The following is a 19,469-nucleotide window of genomic DNA, read 5'->3' on the forward strand; positions in this document are numbered from 1 at the left end:
CCACCCTTACCCAAGAGAGGTGAAGGTGGGCTTTTCTAGTACACTAATTGAACCATAGCTTCTCAAAGTTGGCATGAGACTAGTAGGTAAAAAACATAATCCTAAAAAGTCTATACACATTTTAGGTCAGTTCCCTTTGCCACTGTTAAAAGATTAAGGGCCAAAATAAAATGCACACCTCATTCCTCATCCTACTAACATTATGAAAGGCCAGACACTGTAGGGCAAAAGTTAGTGGAAAGCAAACATCATACACTGTGTTAATCACTGTAGGTGACTGAAAGCCATAGAGATCCGGGCATAAAAGAAAATCACCTTCTATGTTTTACATATTGATTTAAGTACAACGGACAGCTTCTTAATGCAAAATATACGTAAGAAGGGAAAGGAAGTTGTTCATTGTGGGCCAATGTCAAGTTTGGTGCTAAATGTTTTAAGACACTGTAAGCAACCTAACTGTTCTAAATATGAAGTCACTGGAGGTGTTTATCAATATTCACCTCTGAATATTAACACTTGATTTACCTGAGATACAAAAACAAAATCATGTAAAAGGAAACAGCCTAAGATTTGGCTGCAGCCAGCATGTTGGTCCCCAGGGAAAACATGATGGGTCGCTGACTGGCTGTTCCTATCTGCTAAGTCATCATGTTCATCCATATGTATTCTAGTGTTGAAATGTTTTGTGCAAACACCACTTCTCTTCTCCAAAGACTCAAAGTGTTGCTACCAGGCTGCTTCCCAGAAATGAGCACACCACCACGTTGATCAACTTTGGCTCCTTTTTATTCAGGAAGCATACGCTAATTCTTTTTATACATTTTTTTTTACATTCCAGAAATAAGCGAAAATAGCAGTTTTAAATATGTTACAAAGTTGGCTTTGGGGGCTAAATAAGCTTTTCGAGAGAGGACCAGCCAACTGACCTTTTCATCAAAGCACCAATGTATCTTCAGTCTTTTACCAAGCTCTACCATAGCTGTGGCCACCTTGGATGTGTTGTACATCCAAGCCACATGAAAGCTGTAATGGAGAGTTGCTGCGAGTCTCTCTGCAAGGCACCAAGAACAGACAGTTCCAGCTTCCTTTCTTCAGACTGAATCAAAATTTTGGAAACTTTTCAATTCATCTCTCAAGTAGTGCTCTCCCAGCGTGAAGACTAGAATTTGTTAAAACTCCTATCACAAGATACAGTAAATCACTTCCAATATTCTGGAAACCACATGGAAGAGTTATAAATAAATGGACACTAAAATTACTTTAAGAAAGTTTTACATCATTTAGTTGGTAAGGACATTTACACATACAGCACAATTTACTGTTAAACATTCTATAACTGGCTTCACATAAAGATGAAAATAGATAATACAAAATGATCTGACATTTTCAGTTAAGTTGGAATTAAGACTCTAGGCAACCCACTCCAGTACTCTTGCCTGGAGAATCTCATGGACAGAGGAGCCTGGTGGGCTGCAGTCCATGGGGTCGCAAAGAGTCAGACACGACTGAGCGACTTCACTTTCACTTTTCACTTTCGTGCACTGGAGAAGGAAATGGCAACCCACTCCAGCATTCTTGCCTGGAGAATCCCAGGGACGGAGGAGCCTGGTGGGCTGCCGTCTATAGGGTCTCACAGAGTCAGACATGACTGACGCGACTTAGCAGTTTTATTGTAGTCAACATCAATTTTACATATTGTTGCAGATTGCTGTGCTATGCCCTTTAAAATGGGAATTTCTTTCTTGGGGTGAAATTCCATTTGGATATGTGTTCTTGCTTTGTACAAACCACTAAAATCTGAGGGACACAGCAATATCAAAGACATAAACAGTAACTGCACAATATTATCTGCTGGATTAAGCTAATACAAGTGGACAGTATTCTTCAAGTTGCAATATCTAGTAAAGCACTATATGAAATGAACAAGGTGAAACATCGTAAGAATGAATATACTCTGCAACCAGTACATGTAGCATCACTTCTTTAATTCATAAATCTGCCTCAGGCATCTGCACAATAAATTAGCAAGATCTCAATTTGCTTGCGGCATCACCAGCTCATAATGCCCCACTTGGCCTTCCTGTTTGAGCTGGTCGAGTAAGTCCTCCTTTCGTCTTTTTCTTCCTACCACCAGGTACCTGTCGTGGCCCACCCCATGAGACTTACTCTTAAGACCATACTTCTGGGCGATCTGATGTATTTGCTTCCGCTCATCATTAGTCAGCTCTGTAGAGAAAGTTAAATCCGTGTGGCTCTCGGAGCGGGCATAGTTTCTGATGATCTGTTCAATATCTCTCTTGGCAATTTTATTTACCCTCTCTACATCAAGACCAAGCCCTTCCCGCTTATGCTGCTCTTTGACAGAGATTGGCTCCCGAATGCCCTCACCAGATTTACCTAAACCACCACCCGTCCAACCCATCTTTCTCAGCAGCTGATTTCCAATGTTATCTTCTTTGATTTGTTGTTTATAAGCCTCCTCTGCTGAGCGGCCCTGAATTTCATTTCTGGAAATCACATCTTCAATAGCTCCTTTCTTCAAGTTGTTAATGACAGTCGGTTGGGTCTTTTTGAGGGTTTTCACAGCTTCCCCCGCAGCTTCATATTTGACAGTTTTCTTCACTCCAACTGCTTCTGCAATTACTTCACTCTCGAGAATCACCTTGCATTTCCATCGGAGGCCTGTCATTCTTTCATAGACGTATTCAACTGTCATTCGGTTAAACTGAGCTGTGTCATTCAGCGTGCACACAGGATTGGAAGAATTCTCATAAACTACAAGATCCTTTATGTCTTTCTTCTTTCCAGATCCCCTGGGTGAAGAGCCTGTTTGGCACTGTGAACTTTTGACAGATGGATAAGTGGGCTGTGTTTTTTGAAGGATTTTCAAAGCCTCATCAGCAGCTGCATGTTTACTTGTTTTTTTGGTTCCATAACCTTCAGCTAAGCAGTGATCTTGCAAAAACACTCGACAACGCCATGTACGATTTGGCATCATCTCATATTTGTATTCAACAGACATTTTGTTGTATGAGGCAGAATTGTTAAGGATACCAATTGCATCATTTGCATTTTCTGTAAGGATAAAATTGGTCCAGTGTTTGGCGGAAGCATTAAAAATCGGCTGCCCAGAAGCATCTTTAGCCAGCACCACCAGCTCTTCTGGTGGTTTCAGAGCTGGAGGAAAGTCATATGAAGGCATGCCAATCTGACATACCACAAGGTCCTCTCCAATTGTGTGCTTGAATTTCCGTCGGATAACCCTAACTTCAATATGTTTCTGCAAGAGTTTTACAGCTAGCTCAGTAGCTCGATCCCTGGACCCATTCTTGCTGCCAGCATAGCCTGTAGTTAAGTAGATGTTCTGGCATCTAACTTCACAGGCATAACCATCTGTTAGAAGTTTTTTATTTTTGGGGATGTCAGCAGGAGGGATTTCTTTTAAAGGAGCGTATATATATTCAGGATTTGTCTTACATGCCTGAATACAACGAGTTAACATATAGGTGTAATTAATTTTATCAGATCCAGAGGTCATCTCTGGATTAGAAAGGTTCTTCCAGATAGTTGCTGTTAATTTTTCAATAAAATACTGCTTCTCAGCTACCACTGACTCAGGAAATGTCTGTGATGGTGAAGGCTCAGGAGGTGACTGAGAGTCTGCCTGCTGTGATGTGCTGCTGGGGGCAGGGTTCCCACTGTCAAAATACATGTTGGCTGTGACAGGCTTGTCTTTTGTGAAAATAAATCCTGATGAATCACAATACTGAGAGTTCCCATCTTGTATACTGAAAGAATCTTGAGTATAATCTTGGTAGATGTCTCTTGGCATGTTGGCAAAATGTGTTTGTTCATTTCTCTCTTTTGTTTGAGGGCCATAAGGATCTTCCTGTCTTTCATCTTTTGAACTACTAGCTACAAAATGTACAGGCTCAAAACGAGGTCTCACATGGAATTTGGAACCGGCTTGCTTTTTAGGAGGATTTTGACCTATAGAATGAGTGAAATTTACAATTCATTAAAAAGGGATATTTCAAAAGAACCAAGCAGGAAAACAGTACCAACCACTTTTTTTTTGCAAGCTGAACTGCTGGTAAAAGTTATGTCCCATCACAAAAACTTCAGGTCATTTAGGTGAAGGGACCCAAATATCAATGTAAGATTCCAACATAAGGAGAGATGCTCCCTGTCCTTCCACGTGTAAGGGAGGAGACTTGACAGAAAACATGCCATTGACTCAACTATGCAGGTCACCACCATGCACGACGGGTAGATGCTTCTGCATCTAATGAGTTAAAGCACAGGTGAAGTGTACTGAGTAAGAGGATGTTCCACTATGATCTCATACCACCTGTGCTGAAAAGCTCCCTTCTTAAGGACTGCAAATGGAACAGATGGCTCTAATGCAACAGAGATGATGACCAGAGGCGTTTACAAAGCCTCTCTTTTGTATCAGAAGTGACCGACTCTGTGATGATGCTTTACATAGTTGCGACTAAAAAAAAAATAAAAAATATTTGTCAAAAGATCCCAAAGATTTTCAAATTCAAAATTTTAGTTTGCTATATTTTATTTCTACAACAAACTTCAGCTGGAAACTAATGATTTATAGAGGACATCAAATTTAAAGCTATGGAAGAACTCTGCTGAGACTATACCAGACACTAGAGCTTTCTCCCTATAATACAGTTTAGTAGAAAATTGGTCTACCACAGACCCATTCAGGAGGATTTAGTTACTTAGATGCTTAAGGGAGGTTCCATGGCATGGAAGCATTATCCTTCAAGGACAGCATTATAGCATGAATTCAGTATTCTTAGCTTTCAGTTCTATTTAGCATCCTCAAAAAAAAAAAATGTACAAACTGAAAGTTAAAACTTTTACAGTGTGTAAGATCTGATGTTACCAATGTTATTTAAAATCATATACCACACTCATATCTTTAAAAAAGAAGCCACACTGTTTCTTCAAATCCCACCTTCCAGAAACAGTATACTCACCATCACATGTTGAGAGGTGACGTTTTTGACCTTTGGAGGCCTTGGACAGCATCAGATCATATGAAGGCATCTCTCCAATATCAATACCTTCAGCCATTTGGAGAATTTTTTCCATCAAGCGTGGGCTGTACCTATTTAAATGAATATAATCTACAGTTAAAACAGACAAGAATGCAGTTTTTGAAAAAGTTTCTAGATGACCCATCCTATAATTGCTCCCACAGGACTTTACTAACAGAATGTCTTGGCTATAAAACTGAAGAATCTGCCCTAAAATAGTTATGTATCAAATGAGCAATTATGTTACTGTCATTAGAAGACATACAAACACAAATATTAAGAAATTTAGGTGAAGACCATATCTTTAATTTGATTTAAAAGTATCCATATAAACTCGTAATTTATTTTTCTCTACATATATACATTTATGATGTATATCATGTATACATATATACATATGGTGTATATCATGTATACATATATGATAACAATAATGTAAAAGTACTCAGAATGTTAATAAGAGATGGATTGTTAACATCCAAATTGTGGTTTCTATCATTTCCCACCAAATGGAATCAGAGTTCTGAAAGAAGTGGCTGGATCCAAGTCTGGGCCAAGAAATGTAGAATCTGGGAGATATTTTCATGCCTGGAAACAAGGACGCTGTCAAAGACCTCAGGGGTTGTTGTCAAATGGACTCAGAAGTGAGCCAACTTGAATATCAAGAATAACCACAGTGGATTGAAACACATCAAGCACGTTAAAAATCCATTAGCTCACAGTAATACTTACAAACTCATTATTGGTCACCTTTGGAGGACGGTGGGGAATCAAGTCATTATTCCCAAAACAAGTAACATTAAAAGAAGAAAGCAAGCATTTATCCAGCATTTCCCTGTACAAATTGTACCTCAGAAAAAACTAAAGAGTTGATGAAGAAAATCTCCTTTACAGAAGCATTCCAGCTAATAAATGAAGGAATGAAAGATTCCTACCATTTTGCAACCCATAATGCAACAATAAATGATCATCAATGGCCGCTAAGTTTAGCAAGGAGAGATAAGAATGCCTTCCTAAATGAACAATGCAAAGAAATAGAGGAAAACAATAAGATGGGAGAGAGAGATCTTTTCAAGAAAATTAGAGATACCAAGGGAACATTTCATGCAAAGATAGGCTCAATAAAGGACAGAAATGGTATGGACCTAACAGAAGCAGAAGATATTAAGAACAGGCGGCAAGAATACATAGAAGAACTGTACAGAAAAGATCTTAATGACCCAGATAACCACAATGGTGTGATCACTCATTTAGAGCCAGACATCCTGGAGTGAAAAGTCAAGTGGGCCTCAGGAAGCATCACTATGAACAAAGCTAGTGGAGGTGATGGAATTCCAGTTGAGCTACTTCAAATCCTAAAAGATGATGCTGTGAAAGTGCTGCAACTCAATATGCCAGCAAATTTGGAAAACTCAGCAGTGGTCACAGGACTGGAAAAGGTCAGTTTTCATTCCAATCCCAAAGAAAGGCAATACCAAAAAATGCTCAAACTACTGCACAATTGCACTCATCTCACACACTAGCAAAGTAATACTCAAAATTCTCCAAGCTAGGCTTCAACAGTATGAGAACTTCCAGATGTTCAAGCTGGATTTAGAAAAGGCAGAGGAACCAGAGATCAAATTGTCAACATCTGTTGGATCACAGAAAAAGAATTCCAGAAAAACACCTACTTCTGCTTCATTGACTACACTAAAGCCTTTGACTGTGTGGATCACAACAAACTGTGGAAAATTCTTAAAGTGATGGGGATACCAGACCACCTTACCTGCCTCCTGCAAAACCTGTACACAGGTCAAAAAGCAACAATGGATTAGTTCAAAATTGGTAAAGGAGTAAGTCAAAGCTGTATACTGTCAGCCTGCTTATTTAACTTATATGCCAAGTACATTCTGTGAAACGCCGGGCTGGATGAAGCATGAGGTGGAATCAAGATTACTGGGAGAAATATCAATAACCTCAGATATGCAGATGATACCACCCTTATGGCAGAAATGAAGAAGAACTAAAGAGCTTCTGATGAAGGTGAAAGAAGAGAATGAAAAAGCTGGCTTAAAACAACATTCAAAAAACGAAGATCATGGCATCCAATCCCATCACTTCATGGCAAACTATGGGGAAACAGTGACAGATTTTATTTTCTTGGGCTCCAAAATCACTGCAGATGGTAACTGCAGCTATGAAATTAAAAGACACTTGCTCCTTGGAAGAAAAGCTATGACCAACATAGACAGCGTATTAGAAAGCAGAGACATTACTTTGCCGACAAAGGTCTGTCTAGTCAAAGCTATGCTTTTGCCAGTAGTCATGTATGGATGTGACAGTTGGACCATAAAGAAGGCTGAGCACCAAAGAATTGATGCTTTTGAATTGTGGTGTTGGAAAAGACTCTTGAGAGGCCCTTGGACTAAAAGGAGATCCAACCAGTCAATCCTAAAGGAAATCAGTCCTGAATATTCATTGGAAGGACTGCTGCTGAAGCTGAAACTCCAATACTTTGGCCACCTGATGTGAAGAGCTGACTCATTGGAAAAGACCCTGATGCTGGGAAAGACTGAAGGCAGGAGGAGAAGGGGACGACAGAGGATGAAATGGTTGGCATCACTGACTCAATGGACATGAGTTTGAACAAGCTCCAGGAGATGGTGAAGGACAGAGAAGCCTGGCATGCTGCAGTTAATGGGGTCACAAAGAGTCAGACACAACTGAGCAACTGAGCAATAATAAAAGCTTATCAGGTGAAAAGCTGATGGGGAAGAACCTAGAAACAGACCCATACAGACATGTTCAACTGTTGATAAAACTAAAAGCAATCCAATGGTGGCAGGAGAGTCTTTTTATCAAATGGTGCTGGACAAAGTAGGCATCCAACCTAAACAAACCACTTCAACCTAAACCTCACATCATATACAAAAGTTAACTCAAAATGCATCATAAACTTAAATGTGAAACTAAAAAGTTTTTACAAAAAATACAGAAGAAAATCTTCAAGATCTCCAGCTAGGCAAAGAATTCTTATACTTAACACCAAAAGTATGATCCATAAAAGAAAAAGTTTATAAAATGGACTTCATTAAAATTAAAAAATTTTGCTCTCAAAAGATCCTGTGAAGAGGATGAAAAGACAAGCTACAGAGAGCAAGAAAATATTTACAAACCATATACTTGACAAAAGACTAGTATCTAGTATAAAGACCTCAAGACCTCTCAAATTCAACAGTAAAATATATACATATATATATAATGTGTATATATGAACAAAAGATATGAATAGAACATTTCACCAGAGAGGATATACAGATTGCAAATAAGCAGATAAAAAGAAATGTTCAACATCATCAGCCACCAAGGAAATGCAACTTAAACCATAATGAGATATTATTCCATATCTATCAGAGTGGCTAAAGTGAAAAATGGTGATAACACTAAATGCTGACAAGGATGCAGAAAAACTGGATCACTTGTACACTACTTGTGGGAATATAAAATGATATGGCCACTCTGGAACACAACTTGGAAGTTTTTTATAAAATTAAACATGCAATCACCTCATGACCTTGCAACTCCACTTTTGGGCATTTATCTCAGAGAAATAAAAGCATACGTGCACACAAACAACTGTACACAGATGTTCATAACAGTTTTATTTGTAACAGCCCCAAACTACAACCAGCCCAGATGTCTTTACCACACACCATGGAACACTGCTCAGCAAAAAAATGAATAAACTATTGATACACGCAGTATTGGGTATGAGTGGGAGGGAAATGGATGTGGTTGTAAAAGGGCAATGTGAGGGATCCTTGTGGTACTGGAACTGTTCAATATCTTGATGATGGTAGTGGACACGCAAACCTACACCTGTGATAAACTGTATAGAATCACACACACAAGTATTAGTAAAACTGGAGGAATCTGTGTAGACTGCAGATTGTAACAATGTCATTATCTGGATTATGATATATTAACTTTGTAAAATGTTGTCATTGCGGGAATTGGGTAAAGAGCACAGGGCATCATATTATTTTCTACAATTACAGGTGAATCAATAATTATGTCAATAAAATTTTCAATTGAAAAAAGTTGTTGGAGAACTTTATCATCTTAATCTCACTGAAAATGGGACAATCAGACATGTGTCCCTGATGTGATATGACAGGGCAAAGATCTAAAAAATGTTCTTGACCACCAAATAATTGCACCCAAACCTAATCAAGCCCCTAACTCCTAGAAACATGTTAAGCACCACCACAAGAATACAGCCAGCCAAATCCATAATGAAGGAAACACTATGTGACAGTCCATTTCTTCATCAAATAAACAGCATAAAAATAAAAGGAGAGGGAATGGTTATAGGTTAAAAGTGACAGATCAGTCAGATATGTGTGGACCTTGTTTCGACCGTGGGTCAAACAAACCATTCTGTGACAAATGGAGAAAACATTATTGGATCATTTTGAGAAATTATCATTAATTTTTCTGAGTATGAATAATGGTATTATGACTCTATTTTTTAAAATTATCCGGTACAGATACATACTAAAATATTTGCAAGAGAAATAATGTCAAGGTTTTCTTTAATATATTCTGGACTACCTCACACAAAATACTAGGGGCAAGACGAAATGAGAAGGGTAGCATGACAGACTGTTGACAATTGCTGAAGTTGAATGATGCATGCATGAGTGTCCACTAACCTCTTCTACTTTTTGTGTTTGATTTTCCTTACTAAAAAGCTTTAAAACATACAATACAATATTGTAAAGTAATTAGCCTCCAATTAAAATAAATTTATATTAAAAAATAAAAAGGACTCCTTATGAAGTACATTTGCCCTTGACAGAATATCAATTTCCTGCAGAGAAAACTATGGGCTCAAGTGAGTTTTGGTTATCATGGGATCTACTCACTCTTCTCACCTTCAGAGCCTTTCTAAGCCTAAGACCAAAAAAGACTTTTGGTGGTATGTGAGAAGAAAGTTCTTCTTTGGGCAGGGGCAGGGGGCATGCTGTGCAGCTTGCGGGATCTTAGTTCCCCAACCAGGGACCACTGGACCACCAGGGAATTCCCCAGGAAAGTTCTGAAAATGAGAAACTAGCACTCCTCTACATGAGTAGGCTCTGAACTTCAAAGAGGATAATTTTCCATTTTCAACACAATAGGTCCCGCACCCATCAGATGTCTTTCCTTGCAAAACAGAGAAGTGACATGGTGGCTGTCTCTGACAGATGACCTGGAAGCTAGCCCAGTTGTAACCCACACTTCCCACTGATAACTGCTGCTGCTAACACCAGTATTTAAATGCTGTAATTTTACTTTTATTTAGTCTTATCTAAACATCAAAAAGCATAGCCTAAAATGTCATACATTATATATATCACTTTCATTAAGATTTGGGAGTGGGGACTTCTCTGGTGGTAGATAAGATCCTCCTGCCAATGCAGGGAACACAGGTTTGATCCCTAGCCAGGAAGTTCCTACATGCCATGGAACAACTAAGCTGGTGCACCACAACTACTGAGCTCACATGCTGAACTATAGAAGCCCGCATGCCCTAGAGCCTCTGCTCTGCAACAAGAGAAGCCACCACAATGAGAAGCCCACACACCACAACCAGAGAGTAGCCCCTGCTGGGCGCAGCTAGAATAAGCCAGCACACAACAACAAAGACCCAGTGCAGCCAAAAATAAAATAATTTAAAAAGAGATTTGTGAGCACAATTTCTAAGGTATGAGATGAAAACAAAAGATTATGAAAATGAGATGAAGTCTACAAATCTTAAACTAGTGTTGCCAATTTTGCTACCAAAACTGGTACTACAACCAGACCACTCACCTTGAATTCCCGTTAAAATTCTCCAGATGTTATAGACTGATTCCAAACATAGTATCCAAGTGTAATGGCATGTATGCCATTCAGTGTGCATGAATGATGCATTTGGGGCCCACTCCATTCACATTCACTTTTTCTCTCTGGTTTCTTCCAGCATTAGTAATGATTATACCTACTTACTCTTCCCTATTCATTACATCTGCCACAAAATTTAACATCACCCATAGGCTATAAAAATAAACCTTTGTGTTGGTTGCCAATATAGTCATCTTCTCAGCCCTTTATTAGGAAGTCATAATACTGAAGAATCCCAACCAGCTGGAACAGTAATGGAACAGACTGTGTAGTGCCTGCTGCTGCTGCTAAGTCACTTCAGTCGTGTCCGACTCTGTGCGACCCCATAAATGGCAGCCCACCAGGCTCCCCCGTCCCTGGGATTATCCAGGCAAGAACACTGGAGAGGGCTGCCATTTCCTTCTCCAATGCATGAAAGTGAAAAGTGAAAGTGAAGTCGCTCAGTCATGTGCGACCCTCTGCAACCCCATGGACTGACTGCAGCCTACCCAGCTCCTCCGTCCATGGGATTTTCCAGGCAGGAGTACTGGAGTGGGGTGCCATTGCCTTCTCTGGTGTAGTACCTAACACTTGACTATTCAAAGAACAAATACTAATCTTTACATTAATCTTTAATTAATCTTTACTATGAAGACCACTAGGATTTCAGTCCTATTTCAAAAAATTCTCCAAAGAGTACCTACCCAGGGATAAAGAAGTGGTTCCACAAATCTGAAATAAGCCAAGGCAGTAAATAAAGCTTTCATCACTCAGTTTTCCATAGTGCATTTTTTTTAGCGGATTTAAAAAGTAACACCTTTACTCCAGAAATTTTAGAGAATCCCTAAAGAAAACGCCTACAAACCCAACTGCTGATAATTTCATTAACATTTAGGGGTTTACTTTTTATTCCTTTTTCTATGCTTCCCATACCACCTTCTCCCCACCCCTGCAAAAAAAAAATCACTATCAGATCATCTATGTTGATTTGTAATCTGCTGGGTTTTTGATGTTTTTATTATGTCATAAGCTTTTTCTCCATGTCATTAGCACATGACTTTTAATGGCTATACAGTATTTTATCTCATGGAGGGATCATGATGTAAAGTACCATTAAGGCAAGTCCAACAATTTTAAGATGTATGCATACTATGCATTTACAACCCATTTGGTTGTAAATGCTTAAAAAAGAAAACCAAAAAGCCCCAGCTGGTCTTTAAGGTTTTCCAAGGTTATCATGTATCAAGCTTTTTGGAAATCACAACTGTGCCACCATACCTAGCATACAAAAAGATGATTTCTAATGGACAAAGACATCTGACTTCATGAATCTCACATTCTTGAAAAAAGACACGTGCTTATAGGTGTATACTTATGATATACAATGGCACCTGAAATTTAATAAATATTCAGTAATAGACGCTTTCTTTCAAATTAAAAAAAAATTATTAAACTGCTCTACTAGGTCCAAATTTAAAAGGTGAGGTTTGAAAACTAAGCAAAGGTTAGGATTTCCAAGTATAAAATTACTTATGCAAACCTATTCAAAAGACTCCTACATAGTGAATAACATACAACTAAGATTACTGATACAGCTTTTAAAAGCTCCCACTCATATTTCATCAGCTGGTGATTGATGCACTCTACCTACTATGTGCAAAGTTAGTTTCACAACATGAGCCCAGTCAGCATCTTCCTTCCAAACGTCAGTCTCACATCAACAACAAGAGACAAATAATCAAGGTGGCAAACTGGATTCATTTTAGGATATATTTTCTCTATTGATTAATATCTCACCAAAAGTCAATAGATCAGGATTCTGTTTCTTTCTTTTTTTTTTTTTTATTTTGTTTCTAATACTATTGATGAAGAATGACTAGAAAGCTGAATGCTCCAGTTAACCAAACATTCTGCTTTATTAAACATACATGCACTATCAACAATTTTAAGTAAAAATTGCACAGGTCCCTTGGCATTCATATGAACAATTATGTCTGTGCTGTAGATGAGGTTGATAAGACTGCACTAAATTTTCATTAGCCACAAGATATATGTTAGAAATGGCCTACAGAAAAAAAAAATCTTGACACGTTGTTTATTTTTATGAAACAGACAAGAAAAGGTGAAGAGAAATAATTTCGGCTCTTTGGGCTTCTCGATTGCCTAGACTGAGGGGAAAAAAATGATCAAAAAGCAGATTAGAAAACATTGTTTTATTTATCCTATAAGACAATGGTTCTCATAGTGTAGTCCCTGGATGAGCATCATCCATTACCTGGGAACTTGTTAGAAACAGAAATTCTAGGGTCCCACATCCATTACCTGGGAACTTGTTAGAAACAGAAATTCTGGGGTCCCATCTCACAGAAACCCTGGCAGTAGAGCCCAGCAATCTGTGTTTTAAGAAGCCTAAGATTTTGATGCTGCTTAAGTCTGAGAAACATGTTACAGATGGTCAAGAAGATATTAAAACTTGTTCCCTGAGAATCGCCACTATCACCAAAAGGGCTTGAAACATGATTTGCTCCCCTGCTCATGTGAGCTCCTCCTGGCTTGGTCTTATGATCAAGGATTTTTAAAAGCTATCCCTGACCTAGGAGTTCTTTCAGTCCCAGCTAAATTAGAACACAGAAGGTCCTGCAAGTGGGAAACAAAATGCAAAGAGTTCTCTTCTGGCTACTGCTTATAATCTGTTCTAAAAGTCAGGGGATGGGCCTTCAACGACAAAGTAATGATTTCAGTTTAGAGTGGGCTGTGTCACCATGCATTCTGCAGTCCCCCTGGGAGAAAAGAAGAGTCTTCTGTCACAGAAAAATAGACCAGAAAACAAGAGCTCTGCCAACACCGACGTTAACAAGTACTGGAATACAGATTTTACTCAGATGACAGCTGACATAAAGCCTGCCTCAAGTGGAAGATTACACTTCATCCCTAGCTTCCAAGATTCTTTATTGCCCCTTCCCTTTCTCCTATATCTAAGTTAACAGATAGAATGTAAACATTACTCTTCAGTTAAGCTATTGGGTAACATTATAGCAACTCTTGTAAGTTTGTTTCTTAAAGGATTCAGATTTCCCATGGCTTCTGTGATATTAAGGACATCTATGATTATAGGATAAAGGTACCATTCCAATTGCCAGAACAATATTGTTAAGTGCGGGTCAGTTAGACTTATCTGACTTGATTAATTACTGAGGCTTCCCCAGTCATAACCAGTTCCTCCAGTGAAATAGTCATTATCTCTGGAGGCAGAAAGTACACTAATCTAGAGAAGACAGAAAAAATATCTTTGTGTTATGGAAGCAAAACAAGTATCACACTGGATGCTATCTATGTTCAATAATTAAGCATTAACCACAGACAATATTATTTATCTGTATCTGTTACAATCATTCCTGGAACTGAACTGGTTGAATTTGATCTGATCATTTTTCATAATTTCTCATCCTTCCTAAAAAATTTACCCTGAAGCAAGTGTCAAAAAAAAACCAAACCTCTCAGTCTATCAAAGGAATGATTAGTCTAGTATAGGGCCGATTTGAAGGTTCTGAAGGACAGTGGTCCAAGTAGTCTGTTTTAAAAAAATGCGTTGGAACCATACTGCAGTCTCCATTGAATGCAAAGAGCTTTCAAAGAGGCCTGTTCAGAACAGGCACTAGGTTCTAAGAAAGGGGAGCGGGGCGCGGCGCGGGGGGGGGGGGGGGGGGGCGGGGTACAAACACACACCTAAAACCTCACGCAGAGGCCAAATGTTAATCCTATTGATCACATTTAAGGTGAAATAAGGGCAATCCGCTTTTACAGTAGGTATAACCATTTCTTTGTTTGCGTCCAGACACATTATGCGCAAATCTACAAGCAAGGCGGACCCTGCGGCTGAGAGACCCCATACAAACCGCCTCCCCAGGAGAAAACAGTAAAGCCCAGCTAGGCGGCTGCTATTTAATCTAACGAGAATGGAAAGAGAGAACGCTCAAGAGACTAGGATTAGAACCGCAGAGCCCCTCTCCCCTCCCCCCATAGACCCCGGAACCCCGACTGTCGAATATTCTCTGCGGATACCGCATCCCTGGAAGGTCCTACGCAGGTCCGAGGTTCTGCTATTCGTCATTTCCCACGCCCTCCAAAACACCATCACAATGACCACCTCTCGGCAATCCTCTCCCAGGCGCTGCTTCATCTCCATCCCTGGTCCTGGAGAGGCTTCTCCCGCGATCCCCGCACCTCTCTAGCTGTTATGTCATCTGCAGCCACCTCGTTCAGTCAACCGCCCCCCGCCCCGCCCGCCCCGGGCCAACAGTGGAGTCCTCCAGCACCTCCAAATCTCCAGTCTCTAAGCACTCATCCATACTCGCCCCCTCCTTCCCTATCCCGACCCTCTTCACTGATCCCCACCCCACCCGGGTCCCCAGCCCGACCCTCACACCTTACTCACCTGCAGCCCAAGAAAACGTGGTTGGTCCAGGCAGCGGAGAGCGCGAGGAGCTGGTCTAGGGCAGCCCCGGGATAACTGTGCAGGTGCCTACAGATGAAACTGCGCCGCAGAGCCCACTGCCAGTCACTTTCGTGGCTATAGCGCCACTGCTCCAGCACTGGCTCGGGCGGGGGCGGCGGGAGGGGCGGCGGCGGCGGCGGCGGGAGGGGGGGTAGCGGCGGCGGCGACAGGAAGTCGCCCCCCAACAGCAGACGTCCGCCAGCCATCTTCTCCGCCCCCAAGCAGGGACCCCAGGGATGAAGCCGACTCCCGATCAGGAGCAAGCGGGAACGAGGGGTTGGTGGGAGGAACCGGGTGAGGAGGGGCGCGCAGGGGGCGCGAAGACCAACTCTCAGGGGGACTGGAGTGTGTACGTGAGGGGCGACCGTTTAAAAGGGAAAGGCGACCACAAGCTCCTGTCCCGGCAACCCGGGTACACGCCCGCTGCACTCCTGCAACTCGTGGAGGAGCACGAGGGCACCCGGCAGAGTCACACGCGCGCCGGGGAGACCGAGCCAGGCCCAGCACTCCGCACCTCCGGCGACTCTCAGATTCACGCACTGCGCTGGAAAAAAAAAAAAAAAAAGACACCTGCACGCTCTGCTCCCCCTTCTCTGAGTTCTAGTCTACCTACCCGCGTGCCGCCCTGAGGTTGTGAGACCAGTGCGCGTGCGCCGCGGCTGTTCCCTAACTTCAAAATCCCGTCGCTGAGTCTCGCGCGACGTACGTTTTTTTCCCCTCTTATGAGGACTAGGGGCCTTTGACGTACTGTGGTCACAGGCGTGGGGCGGAGCTCCAGGAAGGGGATTTTTGAAAGATTTTTCTGAGGTTTGGGAACACGGTTCCGTTAACTCCCTAGAAGGCTCTCTCAGGTGACTGTTGGCAGGTCGCCTGACGCTTTCCCCTGGATTTCTGACAGTGGGAGGGACTTGGGTTTGAAATGGATATCACACTTTTTTTTTTCTTAATGTAAGCTCTCTGAGGCGCCCTTTCTTCAGAGGATAGCTTGAAAAGCAATCTGTGCGTCGTGCACCATTAGTTTTGTTTTATTGTGAAGTAATAGTAAAAACAAAATACTTAAGAAAAAAATCATCCAAACCCACTTATCGTCCATACTCTATCCCAATTGCTGATAAATATAAGCATCGTGTTCACACAGTTGATCACGGTTTCAAATAATCCTGTATTAACTGTATCAATTTAAAACGTTCAGAATATTACAAAATACAAAAGGGGCCCCCAAACTAAAAGCTGCACAGCACCAAATGGCTTACTCTGTAGGCAAACGTTTTCACTAGACCCGTGGTCTGCTCCAGCCCCTCTGTCCATCTGTGCTATGGAAGTAGTTAATGAGTGTCAGCGGAAATTTATATATCTATTTTATATAAGGTTGGGATTGGTATCTTTCATGTAAACAATTTTATGTATTTATTAATTTGGCTGCACTGGGTCTTCCTTGGGGCATCCAGGCTATGTCTAATTGTGGTATCTTAGTTCGAGGACTAGGAATCAAACCGGGCTTCGCTGCATTGGAATGCAGATTCTTAACCACTGGACCACCAGGAAAGCCCCCGGTCGGTAGGAATTTACACAGCACTTACTGTATGCTCAGTATAGTCAATACAAAGGGAAAAGAAACTGGGTTTTCTCTATTGTCCTGGAACTAATTATCGCGTTGGTGGGGAGAAATAGTCCTGCCTAGAACTCAGTGTTCCATAGCAGGATGACTGTTGGATGAAGTGACTTTTACCCGTTGTCCCCTTTTAACTGTTTTAGGATGTATTTATCATTTTTTTTTGCAAAATAATTAATTTATTTTCAATAAAGATACCAGATTTAACATGTACTGATAAGATGTTTAATGACTTTTGTTCTAAGGTCACCTTATTGAGCGATACATCATGAAATCAATAGTTGTACATCTAGGAAATTTACCAATGGAGCTCTCTTCCACTGGTGTGTATATTTTAATCTGTCTCATGTGGGAATCTCTTCCATTTTGGCGATTGGCTAGAACAGCAATCTGTATCATGAATGTACGAATTGGCTTCTTATGATTATCAGTTAAGGGAACGTGAATCCAGCCACTTGGTTTCACCAATTCAAGTTGCCGAATTTCTTGAAGGTTGTGAAAATTATTTCCTACTCTGACTGAGATCTTGCTTGGAGTGTAGCTTTCATCAGATTTGTAATCCGCATAAATACATAATGTCTTCACTGCTGTTTTTCTTCTGAATTGTATGTTCACTAAATGAGGCTGGGATCCATCTGATTGCCAGTAAGTTTCTAGATTTTCATCTTGTAACTGATCCACTCCAAATCCTGGTTTACAAGACGAGAGTGACCAAACAGCTTGTGACTCAATTTCCCGTACTGTTCCAGTCCTTTCCAACTGCTTAGGGTCAGCACCAGGAGGTGTCTTGTTTGGTGTGGTCATTTAAAAAATATTAGCTTGCAGACTCCACTTGCCGCCACTCAGTTTTTCTGGATCCGCCGCAGCTCCGCACCACTCCCCAGGATGTATTTATCGTTATGTGACATATTTATATGTAGGGCTGTTTTGGACTGACAAGAGCAGAAGATCACAGCATTTTTCACTTTAATAATGATTTATTTTCATGCCTGTCTCTCCCATTACACAGAGAGTGCTGTCTTTGACTCTGTGGTAGCTACTCAAGTTTATTGAAGTAATGATGGTCTTTGAACCATGAAATCAAAGAACCTGATACTAGAAAGGAAGCTTTGAGATCATAAATTCAAATCATTACTGTATGAGAAAAATAAGGCCAGAGAGGTGGAGTGATAACTGAAATCTGTAGAAGTGGGTTCTGGCAAAGCTGTGATCAGAATCTAGGTCACCTGACTTCTCATCCAGTGCTCCCCACTCATTTGCCATTATATTACCCTGTTGTTGTTGTTTTTTTATTCTTCACAGTGTGTACCACCTTTTGAACTTCAAAAAAATGTTTGACTCATGAGAGCAAGGAACTCATCTGTCTTGCTTTTAGCACCTACGTTTGGCTCCTGTAGGAACTCCATAGATATTTGTTGAATTAAATGAATGATTAAATTTGTGAAACTCATTTTCTTAGGGCCTATATTTTAAGCTGATTTTAAGATAGATTAATTTCCACCTAAGCTGCCAACTTTTATCAGTATCAGCATTACAATCAATACACATCTTTATTAGAAAAGGAATTGAGAAAAGAAAAATGCCTTCCTCTCAGATTGGATGAAAATTCTTCCATCATATAGGAACAAATAATTCCAACCTGACTTTTGAATTTGGATTACAGAGTGAAAGGCGATGAAATTGTTGTTAGAGGCCATTTGCTCTGGAACAGCCATAGCTGGAGTGCATTTATAAATCCTGCTATGGAATAAGCAGTTTCATCTCTAGGAAGCAAAACAAAAATTCCCATGATTCTCCAGGACCTTTTTTCCTTGGTAATCCTTCTGATCAAAAACTTCTTCAGCCAACCTAGCTCAGTCCATTCCCTTCTCACACATCGCAGATGTTTTCTCACTGAGCAGGAATTGAAACCCCTAAACAGAAGTAAATTATCTGAATAATGGTTGAAGAGAAATGGAGGAGGGAAGTCTGATAATGGCAAACACTGCCATCCTAAAACAATCCAGAAACCTCATGTAATCACCTGTCCTCCTCCCCTTCATCATCTTTCTCTGCTCTACCACAGGCTCCTGCCACTGTTTTTACATGAAACATAAACACACACACACTCATATACACATAGTCTGTCAGCTCTGAGCTTCTTTCCCCTCCCTTCCCTGTGGGGGAGCCAGTGAGTGAAAAAAAAGAGGGAAACCCAGAACCTGGCTCAGCACCACCCTCATAAATTATCCCAGAAATCAGATCACCAAAAGTTCTTGACCAGAGTATTCTGCACTGTAATATCCTCTTGAGGAATGGCTACTAATGGACTAAAAGCAATAGCTAGGAGCTGGCCAAAGCCTGGTAATTGGAGCACCCAAATTGTTAAGGACAGTAACGAGCCATTGAAAAAATAGGAAGCCATAAGTCCACAGTG

At 40.7% G+C, this 19,469-nt stretch overlaps 2 protein-coding genes across 2 annotated transcripts; both read right to left on the reverse strand.

Moving 5' to 3' along the window:
• Positions 1–764: 764 nt before the first annotated feature.
• NKRF (NFKB repressing factor) lies at positions 765–16,086 on the reverse strand. The gene is made up of 3 exons (XM_040265146.1): positions 15,382–16,086; positions 5,001–5,131; positions 765–3,990 (listed from the first exon to the last, which is right to left on the reverse strand). The coding sequence occupies exons 1-3, from the start codon at positions 15,645–15,647 to the stop codon at positions 2,033–2,035; spliced, it is 2,355 nt and encodes a 784-aa protein (XP_040121080.1). The 5' UTR covers positions 15,648–16,086; the 3' UTR covers positions 765–2,032.
• Positions 16,087–17,262: 1,176 nt separating this feature from the next.
• On the reverse strand, positions 17,263–17,928 carry LOC120881448 (anaphase-promoting complex subunit 10-like). Its single transcript, XM_040265148.1, has one exon. The coding sequence runs from the start codon at positions 17,855–17,857 to the stop codon at positions 17,300–17,302; it is 558 nt and encodes a 185-aa protein (XP_040121082.1). The 5' UTR covers positions 17,858–17,928; the 3' UTR covers positions 17,263–17,299.
• Positions 17,929–19,469: the final 1,541 nt, after the last annotated feature.

The sequence above is a fragment of the Oryx dammah genome, unplaced genomic scaffold (assembly GCF_014754425.2).
Source record: "Oryx dammah isolate SB20612 unplaced genomic scaffold, SCBI_Odam_1.1 HiC_scaffold_23, whole genome shotgun sequence".
Lineage (NCBI taxonomy): Eukaryota > Metazoa > Chordata > Mammalia > Artiodactyla > Bovidae > Oryx > Oryx dammah.